This window comes from Peromyscus maniculatus, chromosome 21, assembly GCF_049852395.1.
Source record: "Peromyscus maniculatus bairdii isolate BWxNUB_F1_BW_parent chromosome 21, HU_Pman_BW_mat_3.1, whole genome shotgun sequence".
Taxonomy (NCBI): Eukaryota; Metazoa; Chordata; class Mammalia; order Rodentia; family Cricetidae; genus Peromyscus; species Peromyscus maniculatus.
Window position 1 is genome coordinate 13,394,299 of NC_134872.1, and position 13,712 is coordinate 13,408,010.

Here is a 13,712-nt window from a genome sequence, read left to right on the forward strand (position 1 = left end):
TTCAGCTCATCCGCGCCAGCCCGCCTCCTCCCCCGTGAGGCCAGCCAGGGTGTCCGCATTGAGAAACCGCAGCTTCCCTGTCCTGATGTCTATCCCAGGTGACAAGCCCAGGCTCACCGGCCTTTGTGGACCACCCTGGCATCAAGGATTCCCAGAAGCCACCAGAGGGTCTCCAACAGGTTCCTTCCTCCTCTGCAGAGGCTTCTAGAACCCAGAGCGGGGTATGTTAGCTCACCAAACGACAACACTGGAGCCAGGCTGGCCTCAGCTCTGGGCTCCTCTGTCTGGGTGGTCACTCCGAAGCCTGCTGTGAATCAGGAATGACCCCGTCTCAAGTCCATGCCGTGCGCTTGCACTCCAAGCAGATTAGTTTGCCCCACCTCCGCCTGCCAGGCCGAGTGGGTGCTAGGCAACACCTCCCTGAGAAAAGCAGACGCCTAGGTCTGTCCTGAGGGGACCGGGACTTCGTCACCCACCCTGCAAGAAGCCTTGCACGCAAGACTGGACTGTGTGACCCAGGGCCTGAGCTGCCTTGCCACATCCAGCTTCTCACGTGCCGAAGGTCTGAACGTCTGGGCAGTCCAGCCCCTCGTTCTGCCACAGGGTCCCAAGGCTGTGGTGATGGGGCAAGAATGTGCCAACTAGGCAGATCAGGCTCGCGACTCTCTAAGGGCACCTGTGGACTTTGAGAGGAGGGGGAGGAGGGAGCGGAGGGGAGGAGGGGTGCCGCAGAACGCTGGGCGGGGCCGGTGGGCGGGGCCGGGCCAGTGGGGAGGGAGCCCGTCCCGCAATCCCTGAGCCACTGTGCTACTACTGCCTGCTGGTTGCACACAGGACGCGCCATGAAGCTGGCCCTCCTGCCTTGGAGTTTGATGCTGCTGGTGACAATCCCAGGCCCCAGGCCCACAGCAGGTATGCCCCACTCTGCCCTTTCCGACCCCCGCTCCCTGCTCATCTGCCTGACCCGCCAGGCCCTAAGCAGACGCCCCTGTGGGTTCATCGTTGGTCCATCTGGCAGCCCATCTGTGGCTATGCTGGGGAGTACTGGGAAGACATTCCGAGGCTCTTGGTTCTAGACACTTCTGGTAGAGACCGGAGGTCTGCATCAAGCCCGTGCTGCCCTCACTGGACGCTTGAAGAGCATGGCCTGGTTGGGAAGCAGGGGAGACCAAAGAGCCCTTGGCCTGCACACCAATTCCCCAGTGGAGGGTGTGATCACATAGGGAGCCCCAGGCTCTGTCTCTCCCTAGGCTGGCCCTTATCAGCTGAATCAAGAAAGTCTAGCGAGAAGGCTGAGGCTTCCAGCCATGGGCCTCTCCCTGAGCTGGGCTGGGAGTCACTCCCCTGCCTCACCCCATCTTCCATTGCAGGAAAGCGTCACCACCCCGCTCTTTTATCTCCCAGCATCTTGAAGCATCTCCCCCACACCCCTTTGCAGTCATTAAATCCTTCGCCAATAAATATTTATTGCTGCTCTTGAGTGCAAGCACTCCACTCAGTGAAGTGGGGCTGGCTAAGTGGCTTAGGCCCAGGCCTGGTCTCCTTCCTCAAGGGCCTGGGAAGGGCCAGGTGGGAGACGCGATCTGGCCTGGGAAGTTAGCACCCCACCCCAGTCTGGGCCCTGCCACAGGTCGCCACAGCCCACAGGGGAAGGCCTGGACAAGATGTCCGTGGCTCCTGGCAGTGTACTCCCAACTACATTTTGCTGGAATATTCACTGGAACGTCCCCTCCTATCCCCCTAAAAGGGAGTGTCCTGACCGCCTTCACAGAGGGTGGGGCTCTCTGGGATTCAACTCTTACTCTACCCCCAGAAAGAGATGGGAAAAGCTCAGCCCAGACACCATTCCCTCCTGGACCGTGAATAGGACTCTTCGTGGCTATGCGCCCCCAGCCTAGGCAAGCAAGGGGACTCTTTTCTAGCTGTGAGCAGCCACTTCATTACCTGGGTGAAGATGGACCCAGCCCAAGGGACCAGTGGCTTTCTACTGTGCCGTTCGGTAGCCAGAGCAATTCCTGGTCAGCATCCGTGGATGCTTCTCCTGGGACTCCAGAGGAAACCGGCCCTGGATGTAGGGTACTTGACCCCAGTACACAGGGCTTTCTTCTCCAGGCACCCCGACGAGCTGCTCCCTGCACTGTGGAGAACAGATAGGACCCTGCTCTTGCCAACCCACCTGCATGGGCCTCCACAACTGTTGTGAAGACTTTCTGAACTACTGCCTAGAGATCTCACCCTCCTCGGGTTCCATGATGGGGGGCAAAGACTTCGTGGTGCAGCATTTAGAGTGGCCTCACCCTACTGACAGCGTCTTTTGCAGGTGGGGGGCCCTAAGCATCTGGGTCACCAGGGCTCCCACACTCTCAACCCCATGGGGGGAGGGGCTGGAGATAGCGCCCCTGGGACCAAGGGCAGGCAGGAGGGCACAGGAACACCCTAGCCTAACCTGTTCCCTGAGGAACAGTGTAGGTCTTCAGAGCTGTTGGCTCAGCCTGGCTCTCCCATCTCTGTCCCTCAGGTTTAAGGAGAGTGTCCAGACCCTTGGCTATGTGGACAGCTTGAATCGAGTGCACTGTATCTCACCCTTGCTCTATGAAAGTGGCCACATCCCCTTCACCATCTCACTGGACAATGGCCGTTCCTTCCCCCACGCAGGCACTTGGCTGGCTGGTGAGTCCTCACTCACTCTGCCAAGCTGGTCTAGGCTGTAAGCCTGTAGACGCCACCCTCCCTGGGCCCTGGTTTCCATCCACAACACACGGCCATGGGACTTTCCCCAACGCTAATCCATGTTCACTGATACTAGACCCAGTGTGCCTACCTGTCCCTCTGGCTGAACCAGTCCCTTGGGCAAGGGTTTCTGTCACTCACCACGCCACCCCTGGCATCTAGACCTGAGTCCCAGACCACAGGGAGTTAGAGCTGTGGGGTCCTCATCAAGGTGGTTCAGATCCAGACCTGGCCTCTGAGGGTCCCTCAGCAAGGGGCTGTGGAAGGGCCAACCGAGAGGTGTAAATCTGACTTGGGGGTCTCAGCTCTCCTGGCCACGGTGTCTTCCTACCAAGAGACCCCGAGGGAGACCACCATCTAGCTGCTTTTCGTGTTTGTTACTGAGAGGTTCTCAGAGCCCTCCAGGTCTCTTACGCCATTAAGTCTTTACTCATTCCTCACTCACCCCCTGCCCAGCACATCCCTACAAAGTGTCCGAGTCCGAGAAGAGCCAGCTGGTGAATGAGACCCACTGGCAATATTACGGGACGGCGGCGGACACCGGTGGAAACCTCAGCCTCACCTGGAACACCTCACTCCTGCCCATGCTGGCTGTCACCATTGAGCTGTGGGGCTATGAGGAGACAGGTGGGACCTGCCGAGGGCTGGTGGAGGTGCCGGGAACTTCAGACACTCCGATAGGAGAAAATGGGGACGGAGGCAGGGGCATGGGAAGCAGTTTGCAAGTGGAAAGGAAGAAGGGATTTGAGGCCAGCATTGCAGGTGAGGAGGGGTTTGCAGCTGGATGAAAAGAACAGCAACAGCTTCCGGCATGCATGGTGGGCCCTAGATCCCAGTAGACAGTAGACAGTGCAAAGCGAAGACAAGCAGCCACCTCCACTCTATCCCCACTGAGCCTGGTGTGAACCAGAGCCGATGATTCAAGTGTGTCCTCACTGGTCACCCAAGCTGGGGACCCTGCCGAAGCATCAGAGCGTGCCTGTCCACAGGGACCATCAATCTATCCATTTGTTCTCTTTCCATCATTCGGGCAGTCAGTTCCAGAGACGGAGGGGAGGAAGGGGTCGTTGGAGGGCTGACCCAGGTCTTCTCTCTTCCTCTAGGAAAACCCTACTCTGAGAACTGGACGGCCAAGTGGTCCTATCTGTACTCTCTGACTAGAAACACCCCCAACTCTGGCTTCTTTACTTTCACCCCCAAACCTGCCTCTCCTGAGCACCAGAGGTGGAAAGTAGGTGCCCTGAGGATCAGCAGCAGCCAGAACTATGAAGGACAACAGTAAGGGCCTCCTCAACCCGTGATGCACCGGGATCACAAGACTGCAGAGCAAGACCCGGGGCTCAGGTGCTTAGCAGCCAGCCCCCGGCTGGTGCGTCATTTCCTTTCTACCGCAGGGATGTGCTGGCCCTCTGGACCAATGATCACGCGCTGGCCTGGCACCTGGGTGATGACTTCCGGGCAGACTCTGTAGCCTGGGCCCGGGAACAATGCCTGGCCTGGGAGGCACTGGAAGATCAGCTGCCCAACTTCCTGACAGAGCTGCCAGACTGCCCCTGCACACTGGCCCAGGCCAGAGCTGACTCTGGCCGCTTCTTCGTAAGCCCCTGAACCTATTTAGGGCCCCCAGAGAGCGGGAGGAGGACAGGAGGGACCAGCCTCCCTGACTGAGGTAGACAGAGGCCACCAGGAGGTAGGGTGGGATCTGAAGGTCTCCTCGGGGTTGGTTCCCAGGGAGGGAATGGGAATGCCGAGCCCAGATAAACAGCTCCTGGATACTCTGCAGACTGACTATGGCTGTGACATTGAGCATGGCAGTGTTTGCACCTACCACCCAGGGGCTGTGCATTGTGTGCGCTCTGTGCAGGCCAGGTGAGCTACCCGACCGGGGGTGGGGGATGGGCAGGCCTTCGGGGCAGCTGGTAACAGCGGTCTTGACTCGCTCTCACCCTACCTAGCCCCAGGTACGGCTCAGGCCAACAGTGCTGCTACACAGCGGCAGGCACACAACTCCTGACCTCCGACTCGACGAGCGGCAGCACCCCTGACCGCGGCCACGACTGGGGTGCACCCCCATACCGCACCCCTCCCCGTGTGCCGGGCATGTCCCATTGGCTCTATGACGTCATGAGCTTCTACTACTGTTGTCTCTGGGCACCTGAGTGTTCCCGCTATATGAAGCGGCGGCCCTCCAGTGACTGCCGAAACTATAGACCGCCACGCCTGGGTGGGTGCTGCTGGCCTGGGTGCCTGACGGCAGAGGGAGGGTCATGCCTGATTGGGAAATGCCAAAGCAACCTACCCAATCCTCTGATTTCACCCCAGCCTCTGCCTTTGGGGACCCCCACTTTGTCACCTTCGATGGCACCAGCTTCTCATTCAGCGGAAGCGGCGAGTACGTGCTTTTGGAGGCGACATTAAGTGACCTGAGGGTGCAGGGACGGGCCCAGCCTGGGAAGATGCCCAATGGTGAGGCAAGGCTCCATGGTCTCTATTTGGGAGTGGTGCTGTTGGGTCATCCAGGGTCGTAGACGGGAGCCAATCCCATTCTGCACCCACCACCTAGGCACCGAGGCCCGGGGCACAGGACTGACTGCAGTGGCTGTCCAAGAGTACAACTCGGATGTGCTGGAGGTGAGGTTGGCGGACAGCCCTCAGGTCCTGCAAGTGTTGCTGAACCAGAAAGCACTCAGTTTTGCTGAACAGAATTGGATGGACCTGAAGGGTGAGTGGCATGGCCAGGCATGATCCAGAGGTTACCTATGGCTTTCATGCTGTCCCTAGTCCTGGCCATAGGCTGTGGTAGAGTCTAGGGCTCAGATACAAAAGCAAGGGTTCCCTGGGACTTGGAGAGGTCAAGACCCGCATGGCCACAGGTTTGGGGGATCCGTGCCCTGTGTGTGACTGTCTTAGGCCAAAGAGAGCAGTTGCTCAGCCTGAGGTCTGTTATCACACCTTCCTATCCATGGGAATGCCTGTCATAACTATAGGGCCTGCTCAGAGCCCTGAAAGGCCCTAGCATACAGTCCTCCACATGGCCCACAGAAGCCTAAAGACCACGATGATGCGACTCATCTCTCTGCTGTGGTCACTTGTTCCATTTTCAAAATCCACTGCAAAGGCACCAGCCCTACAGATTGAAGAACACAGGTTGGAAGATTTAAGAACGCAGGCAGCCAGGAGCCACAGCAATAGCATCCAGCTCTCTTGCCACCAGGCTCTGCTGCCCCAGAGTTGAACAATAAAATGGCTCCTAGTGGGGATGGGTGAGAGCATCATGTACAGAGACCTTCAGGAAGGGCCACAGCCGGCCAGGCTGTTGTCACATTGGGGATTGACCCTAACATGTAGCCTCAGCACAGAGAAGGAAGAATCCCTTCAGGGGATGGCGTTGAGGCCATCTGGAGTGCGTACAGATGTGGGACAGGAGTGGTGGCATGCCAGAGTCAGCAGGCCACCCTAGGTACATCTTCCTATTTTCCTACAAGTGCCCTCTACGCTACCCTGGTGCTGTGTCAAGGGTTGGCAGGGGGTGGGGGGGGAGGGACGGGACTCGAGCCCATCTCTACTTGTGGCCAGGTATGTTCCTGTCAGTGACTTCTGAGGATAAGGTATCAATCATGTTGTCATCGGGGGCTGGCCTTGAGGTCGGTAAACAAGGTCCTTTCCTGAGTGTGACCATCCTGCTGCCTGAGAAGTTCCTGACCCACACTCACGGTCTACTGGGGACACTCAATGATAACCCCAAAGATGACTTCACCCTGCCCAATGGGCAGGTCCTGCCTCCGACTGCCAGTGCTCAGCAGGTGTTCCAGTTTGGAGCCAACTGTGAGTGATGTGGAGGAACAAGCCGGGCAGGGAGGGTGAGACGGGATTGGACAGGGTGACTTGTGGATCAAGCAGAGAAGCCTGGCTGTGGCAGGCCCACACAAGACCGACACCTGTCTCCCCAGGGACTGTCCCCAGCTCCTCTTCCTTGTTCACCTATGACTCCCAGTTTCTGGTCGACAAATTCTTGAACCAACCCAAGCACGACCCCAACTTCAAACCACTCTTCCCCAATGAGATCACACTCAGCCCCAGCCAGGCAGAAGAAATGGACAGACTGTGTGAGCGTGACCATTTCTGCACCCTTGACATGATAAGTACAGGGGACCCGAGTGTGGGCAATGCCACACGGGCCGCCCACCAGCTACACCAGCAGCGTCTGAAGAGCCTGCAGCCTGGTAGGGAGCGGGAAGGGGGGGCCCAGGGGTGGACCCTTCGGGCTGCCGAGCCTTGTTCGGTGGCCAGCAGCTCAGGCCTGTCCTCTGTGCTCTGCCCCATCCCAGTGGTGTCCTGTGGCTGGCTACCCCCACCTTCGAATGGGCACAAGGAAGGCTTGAAGTACCTGGTGGGCTCCACTGTCCGTTTCAGCTGCAAAAGCGGCTACGGCTTGGTAGGATCAGAGACTAGCACCTGCCGGGCGGACGGTACCTGGTCCACGCCCACCCCAGAGTGCCAGCCAGGTGAGATGCCCCCCCTCCCGTGAGCGCTCTTGCCTCTGCACACGCCCGTGTCTCCTTGCCCACTGTCCCCCCCTCTCATCTGCCAGGACGGAGCTACACGGTGCTGCTGAGCATCATCTTCGGAGGCCTGGGTATAGTGGCTCTCATTTCTATCATCTACATGCTGCTGCATCGCCGCAGGAAGAGTAACATGTAAGCAGAGCCTCCCCGCCCGAGGACATCACTCAAGAGCCCCCGCCCTCTGTCCCTCTCTCTTTAGCTTTCCCGGGTCCCAGCAGCAGTTGGTGAGACCCGTGTGCCACTTTAAACCCGTATCCGTTGCAGGAGCATGTGGAGTTCACAGCCCTGAGACAGGAGCACGCTTGACCGGCAGCATCGTGCCGTACGGTCGCCAAGACCCAGCCTCCCAGGAGAAGCCCAAGTCACATGTACCCTAGTCCTATGATCCCCACATCTAATATCTGTGCCTTCAACACGGTGAACCTATTACCTGTGGCTAACCTGTCCTTTTGACTGAGGCACCATGCCAGGTATTCCAACTCCCGAGCCTTACCCCCTCCTCCATCTATCTATCCGTAACCTGCGCTCTGTCTGTCTACTGATTATGGCTCCGATTCCTCAGACTTGAAGAATCCTCTTCATGTCTTGTCCTAAAACTGGAGTGCTTGTGTCCCAAGCCCCAATACTCACTCCTGCATTGGAAGCTCACAAGTCCCTCACTCCCCAGGGCTTGATAGACTGAGGCCTGGCGCCCGCCCTCCTGTGAGAGGGCCCCCAGAACTGAGCTGCCTTGGTTCCTGCCCCAGGGCCCCACTTGAGAGCCCCGGGGAGGCCCAATCCCACATTGAGGAGAGGCCTCGGGCAGAAAAGAGACACCCTTTGCTTGTCAGGCTTGTACTCCTACCTCTTCCGTAGCAGACTCAGGAACACCCTTCCCTGCCTGTACAAGGAGAAAAAAAGCTCACGTTACCTCTTCCCTGTGCGCGTCTGCTTGTGCCTCAACACTCGTCCACAGTTGCCTGGGAGGTCATCTCCTAATAGACGGGAGGCTGAGCCCTGCCTGCTTCCTCTGCTCTTGCTCCACCTGACATCGGCTCCCCCAAGCTTTTTCATATGTAGGATTAAGAAGAGTCACGGAGGCCGGGCGGTGGTGGCACACGCCTTTAATCCCAGCACTTGGGAGGCAGAGGCAGACAGATCTCTGTGAGTCTGAGGCCAGCCTGGGCTACGGAGTGAGTTCAGGGAAAGGCATCAAAGCTACACAGAGAAACTCTTGTCTCGGAAAAAAAAAAAAAAAAGTCATGGGAACTAATGAAAAGGTTGGTGCTTGCAAAAGACTCAGCGGGGCCATCACGTTGGGTACCTCAGGAGATGGAAGAGACAGGTGCCCTCTGCCTAGTCCTACCTCCTCCCCAGCCAGGTGCCTGAGTGTCACCCTCGAGGGCTGGCCATGGTGACGCTAGCTCCTCTATCGTTTATGAGCATCCTTGCGGCAGGAAGGGCAACATCCCCCTCCGATGTCCCTGGAAAAAGATGCATGGCCCAAGCCTGGCCTGGACTCCAAACCCTGCCCTGGTGCCGTCACGGTAAGGGCCCACGCCTAAGTTCTCAGATGACTAGAACCCATGTTCCTCAGCCCAGAGATGTCCAGAAGCCAGGCACAGAACTAAGGCTCTTTTATTTGGCCTGCTCGCTTAGTCTTGGAGCAAATGCCGTGGGAACACAGATCATTTGCCAGCAGAAGGACCAGCGGGGCCCTAAGGCCCCTGAATGAGCATTTTGTGAAGGTCCTCGGCAGAGCAGGGTGGGCTCAGAATTGTACATCGTCTCAAAGAGTGTGGCAGAGCTCCACCTACCCACAAGTGTATCTGGGACTTAGTGTGAGCTGCACTTCCAGGGGCAGCCACATGAGGGCAGAAGAGGGCAGCAACCGTGAATGCTGGTGGCACCAGACCCTAGGTGATTGGGGATGACAACCTCTTGCAGGCTTGCTCACGCTCCAGGCCAAGGTTCCTGCACACCCCCAAGTCCCATATCCCATATCCCCCTGACTCAGGAAGGCTGTCCAGCTTTGTCCAGCTGATACTGGCTGAACTGGAGTCCAGCCTTCCCACCTTAGCTTTACCCATAGCCGGAAGTCCTAGCCAGACATGGAAGAGCTGAGTGGGCAAGGGCAGGTCCCTCGGAGGATTTTCAGCAAGAACTGCGTGATGGGGCGCATTGCGTGTTAACGACCAGTACCTACAGGCTTGGGGGATGGAGCGCACAGAATGCTACAGGAGGGGCTGGCCTCCTAGGTTCTAACTTCCCAGCAAACACCCCCCCACTTCCCCTACCCCCCCACCTCCCCACTCCCACCCCCGCACATACACTGCTCCATTTTCTATTTCCTTAGGTTTGCAGTTCAGGGCAGGGTAGAACTGAGGGTGTCTGTCTTAGCTGTCAGTCTGGTACTTTCCTCTCACAGATGAGGTGAAGCAGGACTTGTCTCCCACTGCCTGAGTCCCCCAGGGGGTCCCTGAGTCAAGCTAAGCCAGGCTTGCCACTTGGCAGTGAGTGAGAGGTAAGCTTCTTGGACAGGGCCTGTACACGTGGGAGCAGGGAGTCTCACAGGTCCATCAGAGCACCCTAGGAAGTCTCTACAACCAGGACCACAGGAGCTCTAAGCCGAGTGGCGGCTGCATGCCTAGAGTCTCAGCTACTTGGGAGACTGAAGCAGGAGGATTGCTGGAGTGCATAAGTTTGAAGCCAACCTTTGCATCATACCTCTTGAAAACAGACAGGTTGGAACCTCAAAACCGGTCAGGGTCATTTCAGTTAAAGGAACAGCCTAAGAACTTGTGGGCCTGTCTGGGGAACAGAGAGGATGGGTAGAGGACACTTGAGCTGTCTCTCTGGCCAGGGCTGAAGCATCCAGACTTTATCGTGAGTAAAGCATGGCCTACTTGGACCTGCCGTCATTCCCATGACGACCCAGGATGGGCCCTAGACCTGTGCCCACACCTCCCACCTAAAGAAGGGAAACAGGTGGTGCTCTGGCCCCAAACAGCTGCTGTTCTTAGCGCCAAGGACAAGCTGGACTGGGAGGCCCCGCCACCTCATGGGGACTTTCCTGGGGGTCTAGAGAAGCCAGGTGCAACTCGGCCTGTGTGAAGGTGAAAGGTACCAGAGCAAGCCAAGACCCTCCGAGCATGGAAGGGCCTTGACCTCAGAGATGTGTCTCTCTAAGGGCAGCCCCAGGGCTTGCAGGAGGGCAACTGCGGAATCTGCGGACAGGCTACCCCTGGTTGGAGTGAGAATATGCAAATAACCAACCCCAGTGGTCTGCCCTCCTGCTCTGGTACCCAGGGGCCAGGAAACGGGTGATGAGAGAACCAGCAACGCACCTGCAGGATCCTAGCGTCGCCTCTAGAAAGAGAGACAAAAGGAGATGTGTGTTCCCGCGTGGATGGGACCCGGGAACCAACAGAAGCCAGAACAGTGAGGTCATGTGGGTACACTCAGCGAGAGTTACAGATGCAGCAGTATCATTGCAGACTCTGGCCACTGAAGCAGAGGGAAGTACCTGCCTGCCTTTCTTCTGTCTCCCAGACCTGGGAACTTGAGGAACTAGGGCCTGTCACTGGCTAAGGGAACAGACACAGCGGGCGAGTGTGAGCTCCTTCCTCTCCTGCCGAAATGGTTCCCTTGGGAAGCTCCATAATGGCTGCGAGTCAGTGGGTGAGGAGCAGCAAGCTCCTGGAGAGGCGCCTATCCTCAGGTTCAGTGCCTGCTGCGGGCCGCAGGAATATATCATAAGAACTCAGCTGGTTATGGCAAAGTCACTACCTGGAGGGATCAGGGAATTCTTCCAGAGGAAGCCAAATCCCAAGGAGTTTTTGGTGTTACTTGGCTTGTTATATATCAGCTGTCTTCTGTTATGAAAATCATGTGTGCCTTCATAGTTTTTCCAATTGACTTTCCCCTAAGAAGGACTAACAGTGTAGACTGAGCACTCTCTGGACATACACATTCCAGGTATTTGGAGAACAGCCTCAGGAAAGGCTTTCTCTGGAATCAGATTATCTCCCTTGGCCACTTTCAAGGACTACAGGAAACACCACCCAGGTGGGCGCCCAACTTCCAAGGACTAACAATGATAACAGCCCACCTACAAGTCTCCTGACTTAAATTCCACAAAGAGACACTGCCCAGGTGGGCGCCCAACTTCCGAGGACTAACAATGGTAACAGCCCACCTGCAAGTCTCCTGACTTAAATTCCACAAGGAGACACCACCCAGGTGGGCGCCCAACTTCCGAGGACTAACAATGGTAACAGCCCACATGCAAGTCTCCTGACTTATGGTAAATTCCACAAGGAGACACCGCCTAGGAGAGGTGGACGTTAAGTAATGGCTTTACACAATTTAGCTCGGACCCTCCCTTTATATACCGGGACTTCCAGGGCATAGAGAGGAGAAGAGAAAAGAGAATGGATTAACTAGATGGGTAAGAACTTGAGAGGAACAAAATGAGATGGGGAAGAACTAGATTGAAGGGCTAAAAGAGAGGACTAGAGGAACGAGATGGAAGATGAGGAAGAGCCAGATGGGGAAGAACAAGATGAGGAAGAACCAGATGAGAGAGAAGGAGACGGGAGAGGAGCTGATAGGGGAAAGAACTAGATAGATGAGAACCTAGAAGGGACAGAACTAGATGAAGGAATTAAGATAGAACCTAGAGGGGGCAGTAGATAAATATAGAGAAATCAGGCAAGAAAGGAGCTAGACATGAGAACAGAACTGAAACTGTGTATAAAGGATGTTATGCCAGAGGAATTAAAGCAAGTGGACGATAGAGCTGTGCTGAGATTCTATTTCCTGAAAATAGTCCTCGCCGTTAGTAGTTCTCTCCTGAGCCCCTGGAATGTATAATATTAAGGCTGGTCCCTCTAATATTATACAAGAAGTGCCATGAGGACAAAGAAGTGGTTAATGTGGCATGTGTGGCCCCGGCAAGTCAGGAAACCAGTAGGAGGAGCCTGGCTCCGGCTGAGTTTTTGAGGGTGAACATGAGTTGGAGAAGGGAGAAGGGATGCCTGCTCCTGCCTCTACCCACAGACCCACCTTCCAGCCATGCCATACTACATCCCCAGCCTCCCTTGAACCTAGGATGGTCACGTGTCTAGCCAGGATTCTCCCAGCCCAAGCCTGTGAAATCCACTGGCATCCCTCTAGGCTCTTGTCGCCCGAAGGGTAATGTCGGAAGCCATGCCAACCGGTGTCCCAGCTAGGTTCCAGCATGGGAAGGCCCCACCCCCCACCCCAATCTGTTCAGCCATCGTGTAGAACTCTGAAAACAAGAAACACACTTCTTTTGTGATCCAGCCGTGATGGCATTTGGAGCAGGTGGTTGTTGCCTCTGAGGGTCCCTCTGAAGATAAATTAGAGCATGGTGGTCCCTGCCCCTAGTCCCAACACTTGAAGGGAAGCTTGAGTGTCAGGCCTGGACTACATAGTGAAACCCTGCTGCAAAAATAAATAAACAAACAATTAAATATTTCTGAGACAGTCTCACTATGTAGTCTTGGCCAGCCTAGAGCTTGCTGTGCAAGACCCGTGCTGGTCTTGAACTCATGGAGATCCGCTTGCCTCTGCTTCCTGAGTGCTGGGATTAAAGTTGTGCACCACCATAAAAACATATTAAACATCAGAAAGAGAGCTATGGAAACCTGACCTTGCCTTTTCTGTTAGCTTTGGAGCTAAATGTAGAAGCTAAAGCGGCCTCCAGTGGAGAAGCATTTTACTGAACAGCAGCTGGGCACCCCGGCTGAGGTCCCCCTGCTGTGGCATACACCGTCACATCATGCATTCAGGTCTGGCTTCCTTGGAGAAGCAATCTCCACAGGCTGGCTGATGAAGCAGAACAAACATCACCCTCCTAGAGCCAGATGCCATACACACACACACACACACACACACACACACACACACACACACACACCTGACACCCCCAACCCCATCATTGCACAAGGATATCTCTCTGGTTTTGCTCTTTGCCAAATGGGGAGGGGGAGATCCCAAAGCCTTTGTCAGTTTACCAAGGCTGCCTGTTTCTCTTTCCTCCCTCTTCCTTTGATTAGAATGAGCACAAGAGAGATCCTCTTGCAGTAGTGGACAGGAAGAAATGTCTTCTGAGGGCTCACCCTCCCCACTCACGACCTGTGGGATCAGCTTATTGGGGATTAACAGAGGCTAAGCCTGCACGTGTCCCACCCTCCCCGGCTTCAGCCTTCAGCTGTGTAGAATCCCCGGGCCTGATGGCCGATGAAGGGTCCCAGCTCCTGAAGGGAACCTGCGTCGCCCATGGCAACAGGAACAGGTGCCGGAGCGGATGCTTCCTCCCGGGATCCAGTTTGCACAGGGTGTTCCAGCCAGCTCTGGGGCCCCTGCCCTTTGTCACATTCTTTCCTTCCCAACTTCCTGCCGCATGGATCT

General features: G+C 56.3%; 1 protein-coding gene across 1 annotated transcript; it reads left to right on the top strand.

Annotated features, from left to right (window-relative positions):
* Window positions 1–213: 213 nt before the first annotated feature.
* On the top strand, window positions 214–8,211 carry Susd2 (sushi domain containing 2). Its single transcript, XM_006979081.4, has 16 exons — window positions 214–562; window positions 835–912; window positions 2,113–2,320; window positions 2,519–2,670; window positions 3,187–3,357; window positions 3,834–4,008; window positions 4,125–4,326; window positions 4,514–4,599; window positions 4,686–4,954; window positions 5,053–5,196; window positions 5,294–5,452; window positions 6,307–6,555; window positions 6,681–6,953; window positions 7,059–7,235; window positions 7,322–7,427; window positions 7,560–8,211. The coding sequence occupies exons 2-16, from the start codon at window positions 843–845 to the stop codon at window positions 7,582–7,584; spliced, it is 2,466 nt and encodes an 821-aa protein (XP_006979143.3). The 5' UTR covers window positions 214–562; window positions 835–842; the 3' UTR covers window positions 7,585–8,211.
* The last annotated feature ends 5,501 nt before the right edge of the window (window positions 8,212–13,712 follow it).